This window comes from Lynx rufus, unplaced genomic scaffold (assembly GCF_022079265.1).
Source record: "Lynx rufus isolate CCGP_SWC_20201006 ecotype Redwood Valley unplaced genomic scaffold, mLynRuf1.p SCAF_5, whole genome shotgun sequence".
Lineage (NCBI taxonomy): Eukaryota > Metazoa > Chordata > Mammalia > Carnivora > Felidae > Lynx > Lynx rufus.
Window position 1 is genome coordinate 30460700 of NW_025814867.1, and position 17183 is coordinate 30477882.

General features: G+C 37.2%; 1 protein-coding gene across 11 annotated transcripts in view; it reads left to right on the plus strand.

The window, feature by feature from the left end:
* CEP63 (centrosomal protein 63) overlaps positions 1-17183 on the plus strand; it is a 69640-nt gene that overhangs the window by 3404 nt on the left and 49053 nt on the right. For 8 of the 11 annotated variants that reach the window (XM_047099275.1, XM_047099274.1, XM_047099276.1 and 5 more), the window contains exons 2-3: positions 6510-6578; positions 7502-7679. In XM_047099275.1, coding sequence (XP_046955231.1) covers positions 6535-6578; positions 7502-7679 — 222 coding nt within the window. In that variant the 5' untranslated portion in view covers positions 6510-6534. Of the gene's footprint in view, positions 1-2406; positions 2437-6058; positions 6081-6509; positions 6579-7501; positions 7680-9655; positions 9709-17183 lie in introns of those variants that run through there. The other 3 variants (XM_047099277.1, XM_047099279.1, XM_047099282.1) reach the window with 3 other exon arrangements.

Consider the following 17183-nt stretch of genomic DNA (forward strand, 5'->3'; position numbering starts at 1 on the left):
TTTTCTGGTAAAAGCATGTTCCTCTCTCATTTATACATTAATGTCCACCAAAAAGACCTGGTTCCTTTGAGTGGAAGATGGTATTTAGAGACCACAGCCTGGGTGCTCTTGCTGCTAGTTTGGTCAATGGCTCTAGGATTTACGATGGCCAGAATTAGAAAATACACTTATTATCATTTATTATTTTTTAAATATGAATTTTTGAGAGAGGGAGAGCATGCACGTGTGTGTGTGCGTGCGCGCGCACACACACACGTGAGAGAGGGGCAGAGAGAGAGGGAGAATCTGAAGGAGGCTCCAGGCTCTGAGCTGTCAGCACAGAGCCCGATGTGGGGCTCAAACTCACGAACTGTGAGATCATGACCTGAGCTGAAGTCAGATGCTTAAATGACTGAGCACCCAGGCACCCCAGAAATACATTTTTTAAAACAAATATACAGAATTCACACTGATTATTTACATTTTAGGGTTTTTTTTATTTGTTCTTATATGTGTGTCTTTTTGTCTTGCTGAAAATCTTAGAACCACATTAGGTTAACATAATTACTTTTTTTCCTCATCCTATATTCTACATATTGGTTTTAAGTTAATGATACCAATTTTATTATTAACCATATGATTCCTAATAGTGTTTAGGATTTCTTTGCAGTTCTTTTTTATCTTTAATATATATCCCACTTGGGCTATGTACCGTAAAACTTGCATTTTAAAGGCATATGAAACAATTTGCTATATGGTTTGTTTGCCAACTTGATATCTAGTTGATACTTGTTTCATTTTGTTTCCAATTTTTAATATTCCTTTTTTAATTTGGATTTTTTTTATATATGTAACAAATTAGCATAGTTCTCAAAACAAGTACCTGTAAAACACAGATATCCAGACAAGTTTAGCTTTCATTCCTCTTTTCTCCACCCTGTTTCCCTTTGTTATAGGTATCATGTTTACTGGCTTTGGATTTATCCTTTGATAAAAACAAATGCATTATCTACTTGCTTTCCCCATCTGGTAATATATGCCGTGTAGATCCTTCCATAGGAGTATGTTATCCCTTTTGACAGCTTCATAACATTCCATTGGTGGATGAATATTCACCTAGTCTCTATAGGCTTTTGTGCTATGTCCTACTATTGCACATTGTGGTGCACCGTGTGTCCTTGTGCATGTGTGACTTTGTATTTTTGCCAATGTGTCTTTGGGTTAGTTTCCTAGAAGTGGCATTGTTGGGTCAAAGGGTAAACACATATTTCTCAGTTGCTAGGTATTGCCAAAATCTCTACAGAAATTATACCATTCTGTGTTCCAAATTTGCCTACCATGTATGTGAGTGCCTGTTTTTCCATAGCCGTATCAGAGTATATTGTTAAACGTTTGAGCTTTTGTTAATCCAAATATAACTTCCTGTATTTTAAATTTGTATTTCTCTTACTTGTGAGACATCTTTTCATGTTTTGTTTTAACTTAATTAAGTTTTTATTTTCATTTCAGTTAGCATACCGTGTTACATTAATTTCAGGTGTACACCTTAGTGATCGGTACTACCATACAACACCTGGTGCTCATCACAGCAAGTGCCCTCCTTAATCCCCATCACCTATTTCACCCATCCCTCTACCCATGTCCCCTCTGGTAACCATCAGTTTGTTCTGTATAGTTAAGAGTGTTTCTTGTTCTCTCTCTCTCTCTGTCTCTCTCATCCCTATGCTCATTTGTTGTATTTCTGAAACATAGGAGTGAAATCATATGGTATTTATCTTTCTCTGACTTATTTTGCTTTGCATTATACTCTCCATCTCCATCCATGTTGTTGCAAATAGCAAGATTTCATTATTTTTTATGGCTGAATATTCCATTGCGTGTACATACCACATCTTCTTTATCAATTGTTGGACACTTGGGCTGCTTCCTTATCTTGGCTATTTAAAATAATGCTGATATTTTCATATGTTTAAAGTCATTTGCATTTCTTTTTGTGTGAACTGCTTGTTCATATCTTCTGCCCGTTTTCTATAGATTCCTCCCCCTGTCTGGTTTTTATTTATTTATTTATTATTTTTCCCCCTCAACTTTTAGGAAATTTTTATATATTGGATAATTTACCCCTTGTGATAAAACTTTCAAATACTGTTATTTATCTTTTGACTTTGCTTATTGGCATTTTCCCTATGTACAAGTGTATCTTTACTCTCATTTCTCGGTCTTTCTTCTTATTCTTTCTGGACTTTGAGTGATATGATAGTTTGGTCAATGTTTTAAAATTTCATTTTTATTTTGGAAAATTTCTTTGATACTTTGTGTTTTTTCCCTTAAGTTTAAGTAGGAACCTTTCTGAGGAATGATAAGTTATATTGATTTTTTATTGGAACAGCCAGTTTATCAGCCATAGTAAATCTGACAGAACCATATGTCTTTGTAATCATAGTAACACCAAGACAGGTAAGGGACAGAGCATTGTTACCCTCCTTTAAATGAGACATGATGGGTAGGCATAACCCTTTTATTAGTACATATCAATTCATAATTCTATCTGGAGTTTTATTTTCTTCCTGTGTCCCATTTTGTGAGTAATTTGATCTTGGGCATATATTCTGAATATTTTTCCTGAATTGTAAAATGAAGAGGTTAAGTAAGAGGCCTTCAGATCCTTTCTAGCTCTTAAATTTCAATATACTAATGAATTTCAGAGCTGTGCCTGTTATTAGCTATCCTATGTGGATTCTTTTTCCCCTAAGACTTTAAGTGTCTTTTCTCTGTTTCCCACCCTGCATTTCCTTTAACTCTCCTATTCTAGATTTCACCACTTTAAAACAGCCTTTATTCCAAAGAAAAGTTGTAATTAATAACTTAAAAAGAGTTAACCATTAATAGCTTATGTCTGTTGATGTCTTGGTCTAACTGCAGAAATGACCATAGTAGAGCTACACCGTTTCCATTTAACCACATTTAGCATTTTATGTTAGTGGCAAGGAGTAGCAGATGATCAAACAGTAATTAAATTGGTATTTAATATTATGAACCAAGAATATCTAACTTTATATCATTATCACGTGGCACAGGCAAAGAAGAAAGCCAAGTGACGTAGTACCTAGAGTTGAATGAAGCTCAGTTTGGCTAGCAAGGAATCAGTGATCTAGCCATGAGAAACTCAAATTAGAAAAGTCCATAGAAAATCTGGGTCCTTGCTGTTTACCTGATCCCAAGGAATGAGAACTGATGGTGTTTGGCAGCTATTCAAATAGATGGTGAAGGTATTGGTAAAGAAACACACTAGTAAGATTATTTTCCACAGAGAAGGTTGATGGTTCCCCCACTCCACCATCATCCATTTTTTTAAAACAGAAATGTCTTTGTTTTAGTCTTAAACCATTTTTACTTCTGAAATGGCAGTTTTCCCAGATGTGGACTATTTTCATTATTGTGTTACTGCCATCTGGTGTCCAAGGTGTTGAGTTTGCATTTTTCCTGTATTCAGACTTTTTTGTTTGGTTTCATTTATTGCCAGTAAGACACTATTAAAGCAAAAGAAGATATGAGGGTATTTTTAGATCTGAAACTGTAAAATATATAAACATTGCACATTGGTTGGGACTTGGGAGTCGCACTGCCTAGGTTTGATCCTAGGACTATAATTTGTAGTTTACTGTAGTCAAGATAGCCTCAGTTTCCTCAAAGTAGTAGTATCTTTTATGAGCGTTGTGAAGAATGAATTTGACTGTATATACAACACAGAACAATTGAGCATTCAATGGCTGTTACCTTCTGTTATAAATATTGTTAGTTATTAATAATATCCAGAAAACATTAATGTATATTAGTAAATGTGTATTACTAATACATTAATGTTTAAGAATTATGTGACCTAAAAAAGTATAATTTTACTGATCATAATTTTGAATAACTGTAGTAGCACTGTCCTTAGGAATAGCTCTTTCTTTCTTTTCCTTTTTTTTAATTTTTTTATGTTTAGTTTTGAGAAAGAGAGAGAGCCCATGAGCGAGCAGGGGAGGGGTAGAGAGAGGGAAACACAGAATCTGAACAGACTCCAGGCTCTGAGCAGTCAGCACAGACCCCAGTGCGAGGCTCAAACTCACAAACTGTGAGATCACGACCTGAGTTGAAGTCAGACACTTAACTGACTGAGCCACCCAGGCTCCCCAGGAATAGCTCTTTCTTACAGATTTAATAAATACCCATGTACGGTAGTCAAGAGCATGCTACTTACAGTGCACATTTTATGGGCTATTAGAATCCCATGAAACCTTGGAGATGATAGTTCATACCCCCTTATTTTACAGATGCAAAAACTGAAGTCCAAGGACACAAAGCTGCCTAGTTGCAGAGCAGGGCTACATCTTGGGTTTTCATCTACATGGTGCTATGTGAACTATGCACTGCCTCTCAGCTCCCCAGAGGGGAATAAAACATGGAATGTAGTTATACTGTAATTAACCATATGATGGTTTGAAAGAAAGTGGATTAGAACATGACATTCTTTTTCTTTAGGTTTTTATTTTATTTAATGTTGGTGTAATATAATGGGAAAACCAACTGGAGAAAAACCCTCTCTGCCATATTTGTGCACAAATAGTTAGTTTAATACTCCTGTTAGTAACTTTAGAAATAAATGCAAATAACATGCAGTAGTTGTATTTTCCAATCTTTCATTCCTCTCTGTGTCTCTAGGACACCCTGTTCTCGCCTCTGTCGGTACATTTGTCACACGGGGGGAACATTTTGGGTTTAATTTTTTCTTTCTCAAACTGGACTATTAATTCCTTGAAAAGGACCATTTCTTTCATCATTATGTACCTGTGGTTAGTACAACACTGAATTCTGTGTTAAATGAAGGAATCCCCTTCTCTTGTCTTTATAATAGATGAGGCGTTAGTACAAAGGGGCAGAACCTCCCACCACAGAGCCTTTGAAGGGTTAAGGAAAAAAAGTAGTTCCTCAGTAATGAGAAGTGGTTTGACATTGGTTAATAGTTTTGTAGAGGTGAAGAAACCTACAACAGGTACTTCTTATTGGCAGGCACTTCCAAATTTAAGGGTAATCTTTCCCCTGTCCTTCTCACCTTCCTTTCTTTATGGTGCATCTTTACCTTTCTATGGCAGTCTGTTCTGTCTCCTTCCGTTCTTCTCTGCTAGACTCTCCTCTGCAGTTCTCCAGCTATGACCAGGTTGCACAGGGGGATAGGGAAAAGGGAGGAGAGTTGTGATAAGTTCAGCCAAAAGCATTTAGCATTTGCCATCTGAAATGCTACACTAAGCTCTGGAGCTGCAGAGGTGAATAAAATTCAGTTTCTGCCCTTAAGGGTTAAATAGTAAGGAAAAAGTGTGCAAAAACCTCATTCCCTGTGTAGTGTAACTCCTATGAAAGAGCTGTTAAGGACTCGCAGTGGGGGAAGCACAGAGGAGGGAGGACCCATGGGGCTGCCTTTTGAGGGAAGGGAAGGTGTTCCGGGAAGCCTCACAGGCCTGCCATTTCAAGGGTGGGTAGGATCTCTCATGATGGACCAAGGAGTTCAAGCTCAGGGCATTTAACCTTTTTATAGTATCAGTCTCTCTCTTTTTTAAAGGGCAGCGATCTTTACCTCTTTTTTTTTTCTTTTTTTTTTTATTTTTTTATTTTTTTTTAAATTTTTTTTTTTTCAACGTTTATTTATTTTTGGGACAGAGAGAGACAGAGCATGAACGGGGGAGGGGCAGAGAGAGAGAGGGAGACACAGCATCGGAAACAGGCTCCAGGCTCCGAGCCATCAGCCCAGAGCCTGACGCGGGGCTCGAACTCACGGACCGCGAGATCATGACCTGGCTGAAGTCGGACGCCTAACCGACTGCGCCACCCAGGCGCCCCATCTTTTTTTTTTCTTTAAGTCTTTTCATTTATTTTGAGAGAGAGAGAGTGTGCCCGCATAAAAGGAGGGCTAGAGAGGGAAGGAGAGAGAGAGAGAGGGAGAATCCCAAGCAGGCTCTGTACTGTCAGCCTAGAACCTGATGCAGGGCTCAAATTCACAAACCCCGAGATCATGACCTGAGCTGAAACCGAGAGTCAGATGCTTAACTGGCTCAGCCACCCAGGTACGCTAATATCACCTTTTTATAATATCTCTTTTTTTAAAAAAATAAAGGTATACTTTTCCTCTGATGTGTGTGACCCCTGATTACTTCCTCTCATTTTGTGAGGGGCTTTGTTGTTAGTGTCCTTCTGGGACACAGAACTGGTTCACAGGAATGCAACAATAAGGTATGATTTCTATCATGTGGGAAGGCTGTCAGTAGCATTCAGATCATTGTAAGTCATTTTCTTGTAGTCTGAAATGTATTTGGTCCTAATATTTCTTGAAGGGATATTCCTGGACTGCTTCTACACCCATCCTAAGAAGTGGCTGCATTTTCTCATTGTTATTTGTTATTGTATGTTTTCATTCACATTCTTAGGTTTGTAAGTTGGAATGTTAGAACTTGAAAAATGAATTTTCTCCTGACTGATTGTTTTTGCTTTCCCAGTTGCCAAGACAAAGGGGATTTGGCGATGGAGGCTTTGTTGGAAGGAATGCAAAATCAGGGACATGAAGGGTAAGATTGCTTTTGACCTTAAGCTCCTCACTGAGTTTAAAAAGCATATCCAAGTTATCCCTCTATTTTGTGCTTTGGCTACAGAAGCAAAAGTGCTGAGCAAAAGCCCAGTTGATCCGTGTCATGTTTGTGGACGGCATCTCTCTTTGGGGTGTTGGCCTCATCTCAGTAGTGTGAAGCTGGCTACTTGTTTTCATCCCCCTCTAAATTTTCTCCTCCCCAGAAGCAAACGTAGAAGTTTAGCAGTTTTGTACACTAAGAACAAATGCTTAAAAAAGTGTTTAAGCCTTAGTGATGATAGCGGTCTGTGGCCATTCCTGGACACCTGTTTGAACCCAGTGCACCTATCTATGTTTACTTCTTTTTCTGCCTCTGTAATATCCGGCACCTCCTGTAACTGAGAAGGATGTCAACAAGTTTACAATAATAAGGTCGGCTGCAGGAAGTTTCTAATAATAAGGCGGGAAGAAATTGTTGAAATAAACCTGGCTCAGCGATGAGTTTCTTGAAACAGCTCTTAAAATTGTATTATCGCCTTCCCACTAGCCTACTCACTTCCAAGGCTTTTTATTTTGGTTAGCTAAGAATGTGACAAGCTCGCCTGGATTCTTCCTGATAGCTCTCCTAAAACATTACAGAAGAGCTACTTGTTGGTCATGGAAGCCCCGCTCACAAGCCAGACTTAAACATCATCTCGTGTTTGAACAAATGATTTAGGCTTTAGGGTTGGCTATGAGAGGAAGACAGAACATGCAGTGGAATAAGTAATCATCTTAATATGAACATTAAAAGGAAAAGCTCGGAAGTCCTTTTCTTTGCTTCTAATAATTTCTTTACTGACACTGTTCTACCTCAGGTGGGTTTATGTCTGCTACGTTTTTACATGCGAAGGATAAGTCATGGGCATATGATCTTATTTACAGGGGATTTTTGACATCCTGTGAAGCAGAACTACAAGAGCTCATGAAACAGATTGACATAATGGTGGCTCATAAAAAATCTGAATGGGAAGGGCAGACACATGCTCTTGAAACTTGCTTGGGCATCCGTGAACAAGAACTGAAGGCTCTTAGGGGTCAGTTGGATATGAAACACAATGAGGTAAAGCCGTTGATTCACTCCTCTTTTTGATATTTTGACCTTGGCTTTTGTATTAAATATATTTCTAAAATATTTGTTGAAGAAAGCATTTGTGTGTTGTTTCTGTATTACTTCAGTGGTTTCTTTTAGAAGAAAAATTCATTGCGAAAACATGTAAGAATATTAATATTTATTTCAAGGATCATGTTACTTTGGTCACATAGAGCATATAACCTCTTAAAGAATGTGCAAAGGGTGTTACACGATCTTTGTATAACTGTTATCCTATTACATGTTTGTATTATCATTCACCGAGTTTAGCGAACGTTGTTTTTGCCCTCATTGTATGACTAGTGTAAAAAAGTTAAGCCCAGAATTCAATAATTTGCCTCTCTGGGTTCCATTTAAAAAATCCAGAAAAACTTAAAGTTTTTTTTTCTCTGTCCTTGTTGAATATTAGGGGAAAAGAAAGGAAAGAGGAAAATAAAAATTCCTTGCAATCCCACCACCACTAGTTATTGGTGATTTTGGGGGAAAGTTTTATAATGTTTGTTGATTGACTTCCATAGTTTAGCTGGTACAGTAAAAAGAAGAACAATTAAATATTAGAAAGGAAGCAGAAAGCGCTTCTAGGCCCAAGAAATGCCTATAATGTCTCGCATGAGTGTCAATCTGAGAAGGATTGCAAAAGTTGTAGGAAGGGCCTGGCCCCAACCCTGACTCTGATGAATTTTCCCACCAGCAGGATCACCCACGTATGAGTGCTGTTACTCAGTTTATTCAGGAACACTCCCGTGAGGGTATACACTGAGATTGTGATGCTTTTTTTTTTTTTTTAATGTTTGTTTATTTATTTTGAGAGAGAGAGAAAGAGAGAGAGCATGCATGTGAGTGGGGAAGGAGCAGAGAGAGAGGGGGAGAGAGAATCCCAAGCAGGCTCCATGCTGTCAGCACAGACCCCCCCAATGTGGGGCTCAACCCCATGAACTGCAAGATTGCAACCTGAGCTGAAATCCAGAGTTGGATGCTCAACCACCTGAGCCACCCAGGTGCTCCAAGATTATGATTCTTTTGATGACAATTATCAAAAGTATTTTAGAAATGTTTCACGTAACAAGGAAAGAATTAGGCTTGATATAAAGTGGTTTATGCTTGTCAAGGGAGTCTGTCAGTGGTTGGCCGTTTGCACTTTGGGTCAGAGCGGTACAGAGTAATATTGGCCGTGTCAAATTCAGTTTTCTGTGAAAGCCATTTGCTAAGCTGGAATGTATTTTAAAATTTGGTAGAACTTTGAGAATGTATTTTAAAATTACACTTAATGCAAACACGTAGAAGGTGGTGAAAAAGTATATGGGATGGTAATTGTATTTGATTTTTTTAAACACTGTAATTTAGGTAGGGTCAATGCTCCTTGTCTGGTAAGCTACTTTAGCTACCACGTCTTTATTTCTCCTAGGGCAAAACAAAAGTAGTTTTGTTTAGTAAGTTAAATTGATTGTGGTTTCCTAGCTAAGAAAATCACCGTATGTACACATAGGTATCTAAGTCGTTTATTTTGTGAGAAACCCATTAAAGAAATTCCTATGTGTGTGATTTTGAGAATATTTAGTCACTCTGAGGCTGTTTAAACTTATTCCTGTAGCTTAGTTTTGATGTCAAGGGCATTATTGCCGTTACTTAGTACCTCAAAAAGAAATTAAAGGGATTGAATGGATAGGTTCCATGGTAAGGATTTGAAGATTACAATTCTGGCCTGGGGACATAAAAGAAATTTAGAATTGTAGCTGTCTGGTCAATTTACTGCTTCATTGATTGGGCTGCTGAAAGTTGATTAAGTTTCTAGAAGTAAAGTGCTTTTACCAAATGCTAGTAATGAGAATCTATCCCATAGAGTTCGTCTGTGAAATTGTGTTGGTATTAACGTGTTTATAATCTGCTTTGATATAAGAGTTAGAAAATAGGACTTTAAGTTTTTGTCATTCTTATTTGTTTGAAAGTTACAGGCTTAGAAGCAGCCCTATGGTATGAACAAGTGCTACCCAAATGACAGGTGCGTGGTGAGATACAAAACTTTCACCAGAATGGACATCAGCACGTTGCATCATTTACTTCTTAGAACGTTTTGCTACATAAAAAATGCGAGTTACACTAAACAGTGTGTTTGGTGACATAATTGCTTCACATTCTGCCTCAAGCTCCTTATCTTGTGCTGGATTGCTGTAGTGACCAGCTCCAGCCTGTGTGCGCACGCGTGGTACTTGGAGGAATACTAGTATAAACAATTCATTTTGTAAGTGAGTGCTTTATGTGTTTTCTGATTACACTGTTGGGATTGGGTTGTTTGTTTTTTTAAGTTTATTTATTTTTATTATTTTTATTTAAGAGAGAGTGTGGGCAAGCTGGGGAGGGGGCAGAGGGAGACAGAATCTTAAGCAGACTCCACACTCAGTGTGGAACCTGATGTGGGGCTCAATCCCATGAACCTGGAATCATGACCTGAGCTGAAATCAAGAGTTGGAGGCTCAACTGACTTAGCCACCCAGGTGTCCTGGGATTGGGTTGCTGTTTTGGTTTTGGTTTGGTTTTTAATTTTATTTAAATCCAAGTTAGTTAATATATAGCATAATAATGGTTTCAGGAGTAGAATTTAGTGATTTATCCCTTACAATATGACATCCAGTGTTCATCCCAACAAGTGCCTTCCTTAATGCCCAACACCCATTTAGTATATCCCCCCACCCACCAACCCTCCAGCAACCCTCAATTCTCTATAGTTAAGAGTCTCTTATGGTTTGCCTCCCTCCCTCTCTGTTTTTAACTATTTTTTCCCCTTCCCTTCCCCCATGGTCTTCTGTTAAGTTTCTCAAGTTCCACATATGAGTGAAAACATATGATATCTGTCTCTCTGACTGACTTATTTCACTCAGCATAATACCCTCCAGTTCCATCCATGTTGCTGCAAATGGTAGGATTTCATTCTTTCTCATTGCCAAGTAGTATTCCATTGTATATATAAACCACATCTTCTTTATTTATTCATTAGTCGATGGACATTTGGGTTCTTTCCATAATTTGGCTATTGTTGATAATACTGCTGTAAACAGGGTGCATGTGCCCTGTCAAATCACCATTTTTTTATTGTTTGGATAAATGCCTATTGTAATTGCTGGGTTGTAGGGTAGCTCTATGTTTAATTTTTTGAGGAACCTCCATACTGTTTTCCAGAGTGGCAGCACTAGTTTGCATTCTCACCAGCAGTGCAAAAGTGTTCCCCTTTCTCTGCATCCTTGCCAACACCTGTTGTTTCCTGAGTTGTTAATTTTAGCCATTCTGACAGGTGTAAGGTGGTGTCTCATCGTGGTTTTGATTTGTATTTCCCTGATGATGAGTGATGTTGAGCATCTTTTCATGTCTCTGTTAGCCATCTGGATGTCTTTGGAAAAGTATCTGTTCATGTCTTCTGCCCATTTCTTGACTGGATTATTTGATTTTTGGGTGTTGAGTTTGATAAGTTCTTTATAGATTTTAGATAATAACCCTTTATCAGATTTGTCATTTGCAAATATCTTCTCCCATTCCGTCTGTTGCCTTTTAGTTTTGTTGATTGTTTCCTTTGCTGTGCAGAAGCTTTTTATCTTGATCAGGTCCCAATAGTTCATTTTTGCTTTTATTTCCCTTGACTCTGGAGACATGTGTAGTAATAAGTTGCTACAGCTGAAATCAAAGAAGTTGTTGCCTGTATTCTTCTCTAGGACTTTGATGGTTTCCTGTCTCACATTTAGGTCTTTCATCCATTTTGAGTTTATTTTTGTGTATGGTATAAGAAGGTGGTCCAGGTTCATTCTTCTGCATGTCGCTGTCCAGTTTTCCCAACATCATTTGCTGAAGAGATTGTCTTTTTTCCATTGTATAATCTTTCCTTCTTTGTCAAAGATTAGTTGGCCATACATTTGTGGGTCCATTTCTGGGTTGTTTATTCTGTTCCATTGATCTATGTGTCTGTTTTTGTGCCAGTCACATACTGTGTTGATGATTTCAGCTTTGTAATACAGCTTGAAGTCTGGAATTGTGATGCCTTTGGCTATTTGGGGTCTTTTGTGGTTCCATACAAATTTTAGATTGTTCTAGCTCTGTGAAGAATGCTGGTGATATTTTGATAGGGGTTTCATTGAATGTGTAGATTGCTTTGGGCCATATAGACATTTTAACAATATTTGTTCTTCTGATCCATGAGCATGGGATGTTTTTCCATTCCATTATTTCTTCCTCAATTTCTTTCATAAGCTTTCTATAATTTTCAGTGTACAGATCTTTTACTTCTTTGATTAGGTTTGTTCCTAGATATTTCATGGTTTTTGGTGCAATTGTAAATGGGATTGATTCCTTGATTTCTTTTTCTGCTGCTTCATTATTGGTGTATAAAAATGTAACTGATTTCTATATGTTGATTTTATATCCTGTGACTTTTCTTAATTCATGTATCAGTTCTAGCAGTTTTTTGGTGGAATCTTTCAGATTTTCCATGTAGAATATCATATTGTCTGTGAAGAGTGAAAGTTTAACTTCTTCCTTGCTGACTTGGATGCCTTTTATTTCTTTTTGTTGTCTAATTGCTGAGGCTAGGACTTCCAACACTATGTTGAACAACAGTGGTGAGAGTGGACATCCCTGTCACGTTCTTGACCTTAGGAGGAAAGCTTTTAGTTTTTCCCCACTGAGGACGATATTAGCTGTGGGTCTTTTGTATATGGCCTTTATGATCTTGAGGTATGATCCTTCTATCCCTACTTTCTTGAGGGTTTTTATGAAGAAATGATGCTGTATTTTGTCAGATGGTTTTTCTGCATCCGTTGAAAGGAGCATGTGGTTCTTTTTCTTTTATTAATGTGATGTATTATGTTGATTGATTTGCAGATATTGAACCACCCCTGCATCCCAGGGATAAATCCTACTTGATTTTAATATGTTGTTGGATCCAGTTTGCTAGTATCTTGTTGAGAGTTTTTGCATCCATGTTCATCAGGGAAATTGGTCTGTAATTTTCCTGTTTAGTGGGGTCTTTGTCTGGTTTTGGAATCAAGGTAATGCTGGTCTCATAGAATGTGTTTGGAAATTTTTCTTCCATTTCTGTTTTTTGGACCAGCTTCAGAAGAATAGGTATTAAAACTCTTCTTTACATGTTTGGTAGAATTCCCCTGGGAAGCCATCTGAATATATCTGTTAAGTCCATCTGATCCATTGTGTCATTCAAAGTCATTGCTTCCTTGTTGATTTTGCTTAGATGATCTGCCCATTGTTGTAAATGGAATGTTAAAGTCCCCTACTATTATGGTATTATTATCAATGAGTTTCTTTATGTTTGTGATTAACTGATTTATATATGTGGGTGTTTCAAGTTGGAGGCATAAATATTTACAATTGTTAGATCTTCTTGGTGGACAGATCCCTTAATTATGATATAATGCCCTTCTTCATCTCTTGTTACATCTTTGTTTTAAAATCTAGTTTGTCTGATATATGTATGACTACTCTGGCTTTCTTTTGATATCCATTAGCATGATAGATGGCTACTTTCAACCTGCAGTGTCTTTAGGTCTAAAATGAGTCTCTTTTAGGCTTTTTTTTTTTTTAATGTTTATTTATTTTGAGAGAGCATGAGTAGGGGAGAGAGAAGAGATTGAGAGAACGAGAGAGAGAATCCCAGCACAGAGGCTGACATGGTGCTCAGTTCCACAGACCATGAGATCATGACCTAAACCAAAATCGAGTCAGACGCATAGCCAACTGAGCCACCGAGGCCTGTGGATTGGTTTTAACGGCCATTTCTGCTAGTGTTACCTCCTGACACCATGCAGTGCAGGTTGACCTAATGAAACAAACAAGTAAGGAATTTGGAGTCCTGGCTGTGCTTCTTTCCAGCTGATTGGCCTTGGACAAATATTCTAACTTCTCTGAGCCTGTTTAATCATGTGTAAAATTGGAACATAATGCTTATGTCCCAGGGTTGTTGTGAAGAGTGAGTTACTATTTAAGAAATCTCTTTGAAAACTTCCAATTGTATCTAAAACGATCCGTTATTTCAGTTTTTTCTTCTGTCATCCATAGTGACGGTTTCAAACCTTGGCTCCCGTTTCTCTGCCTAATACCATCCCTTCTCAGCATTTAACCTCTTTTTTTCCTCTAAGAAATTGAAATATTGTTGAGTGCCCATTATGAACAAGACCCCTGGTACATAAATAAAAGTAAACAGTCTTTTCTTCACATTTAGTATTTATGCTTGCCACATGTAGTAAGTAAAAAGAAAAATGGTTCTGCAAGGTTGGTAAGAAAAAACAGTAATCACCTGGCTTACCCCTCTGAAGCTGGAATTCTGGCTGCTCGGAAGCACTCATTTCAATGCCTTTAAGTCTTTTGGTATTCTCCCCGTGTTTCTAAGTAACATTTGATACTGATTTTTTTTTTTAATTTTCAGTTTTAGCTATTTATCTAATGACTTGTTACCATGAAATATAAGGGTTTTACTCTTTTATATACAATTTCCATCCCCTCATCCTGCCAGGATTGTATATCTTAATTTTTGGTTAGATCAGTATTTCATATTTACATCATTAAGATGGTAGATATTATTCACATCTGAGACAGATAGTCTAATGGTAAGCATATTTCTTACATAATTTTTTGTTTTCCTGGGAATTAATAATTATCTCATTTTCATTTACTTTTTAAAAATGTACCTACCACTGATTCTTCCCAAACTCTCTGACCCAAGTGTAAGTCTTCTGTGTGTGTTCAGACGTATCAGGTAATTTATTTATTTTTTTTCTTTTTTGTGAAGATGTCTTTAGTGGAACTTGTCATTCTCGAATAAGGATAAGCAATGCTGTAGGCTAGCTGGAGAGCTGTCATTTTGGGAACTCCCTTCACTAGTATTCTAGAGTTTCTTATGCTTTTCTCCTTTTTGTCTTTGTATTCTGTCATATTCTTTATTAGTTTATTTCTTCATTTTTGGTAGAACATACTTTTGAGATCTTCTATGTCTAAAATAACCATAGTCTCTTTTTATGTCAGATTGAGAGTTTTATCAGCTGTAGAATTCTGCTTTCAAAGTAAATTTTATACAGGATGTTTTTAGTTAAATATGAATCTTTTAGGCTTTAGCATCTGATAATGATAGACTGGTTAATTTTGACCAGCCCACCCACTGAGAATAACTAGGTAAGTTAGATTAAAAAAAAAAAAAAAAAAAAAAAGTCTGCTTGAAGTAGAGTGCTAAACAAGCCGGTGAAGAATTTACCAGGCCAGGATCTGGGCTAAACCAGAGGTTGAGGCAGGAGCCCAGGGTTGGGGCACTTATTAGCTGGACCTGGAGAAGGTAGCTCAGAGGGTAGAGACTGAATGGGGTTTTTGATAACTTCAAGGAGCTAAGAGAATAAAAGATTTGGTGGCCAAAGCAGCTGTGAACCCCTCCTTACTGTGGGTTGGGACCTCAAAAGGCAGCACCCTAGGAGGAAGGATGGGCTGGATATAAAACAGGCCCTCTTGAAATTGTCACTCAGCCACAGACATTTAGATCTCTGAAACAGTTTAAGGTGACCCTAGAGTGCTTCTGTCCCTAGGCATCTCCAAAGTTCTAAGCCTTCCAGGAACCTGGAAGAAGCAAACTTAATTTTTTTCCAGAGGGAAAAAAACCCCACTGTTCTGGGGCTTGAATTATTTCTTCAAACAATTTTTACAAATACGGTGCCTGATACCCACTCAGAAAGTGACCCCTAACACACAAGAAGATAAGCAACAAAAATGCGAAAAAGCAGAAGCGACAGAAGATAGACACAGATACATGGCAAATCTAGATATTGGGCAAATACCATGCTCCGACTTTGCAATAGCTGTGTTCACTATGGTCAGGGAGGTAAAAGATAAGATTGAGCACTTCAAGAAAGAATTGAAAACTATATAAAAAAATGAAATGAGGGGGAATGATAATATTGAAAAGTAAAATAACTCAAATTAAGGCCTTAAAGATTAAGAGATAATTAAGAGAGCTTGGATATAGGACAGAAGAAAATGTTTAGAATAAAGCACGGGCAAATGATGGAAAATATAGAGGGAAGATAAGAGAAAGAGGATGCAGTGAGAAAGTTTAATATGAGTATTTTTGGAATCCCTGGAGGAGAAGAAAAGAGTATGAATGAGCAGAAGCAATATTTGAAGATAAATTAACCAAATGTGAGGAAGGCCATGTATTTATGAAGTCAGAGAATCTCAAGCAAGATAATAAAAAGGTTAGTAAAAAAATATTTACCTATGTTGAAAGCTAAAGACAAAGAGGAAGTCTGAAAGCAGTCAGAGAAAAAAAAAAGATTATTTAACAAGAAAAAAAGATTATCTATAAACAGCTCTGAACAGCTGATTTGTCAGCTAAAACAGCGAAAGCCGGAAGACGATAGAGTGATCCTTACAAAGAAATGACTGTTCTCCCTTGCCAAACCAAAATCTGTATCCAGAGTGAAGATGACATAAAGATATTTCAAATCAATAAAAATTGAGAGAATTTGTCATTGACAGACCAGTGCCAAGGAAATACTAAATGTTCTTCAGGCAGATGGAAAATGATCTCAGTTGGAGTTGAGCAGATAAGGAAGAAATGAAAGACAACAGTAAATATGTGGATAAATCTAAATGAACAGTGACTGTATGTAACAACAGTAGCCTTTTCAGTTTTACATATATGTGTAATTATGATGGCATTTAAGTCTGGTTGGGGGATAAATGGAATTAAAATATTTCTGTAGTCCTTGGGTTGCCTGGGCACTGGTAAAATGGCTAACACTGGATTTGTTAAGTTGCAGACCTATGTTTTAATCTCGAGAGAACTATTAAAAGTATATATTGATATATTAATAGAGTATATATTTTCCAAGCTACTAGAGAGAGAATAATGAAATGATCAGAAGTTACCATTTCCAAAGAAGGCAGGAAAGGAGAGAAAAAGGATCATAGTGCTTATTAAGTACACATTGTACTTAATAAATGATAGATTTAAGGTTTCTCCTGCTATCTGAAGGTTCACCTTACACCACTTCTGCTTTTCAAAAGACTTAAGTTAGTACCTGTCTTTGCTAACTGAAAAAGCTGAAGAGGATTTTTACTTTTATGCAGTGATCATTGCTTCTTTGCTTTATGCCATCTTGGCTTGTGAACACAGGTTTCATAGGAAGGCTTTCAGATAGTGGGGGGATCCTTGCAGGTCCATTAAATGTAATTGCATAAAATGGCCTAATTAAAAGATACAAATTGTCCAACTGGATACAAATAATTAAACTCAATTATTTGGTGTTTATAAAGATGCAGCAAAATTGAATTGTTCTTAAAAGAATTTTGTTTCTGTTTTTTTTTTAAGATAAAACGTTATATTGATTTCAGGTGTACAATGTAACGATTCAGTAGTTATATATATTCTGAAGTGATCACCACAATAAGTCTAGCTAACATGTGTCACCATACGTGCTTACAAAATTTTTGTGT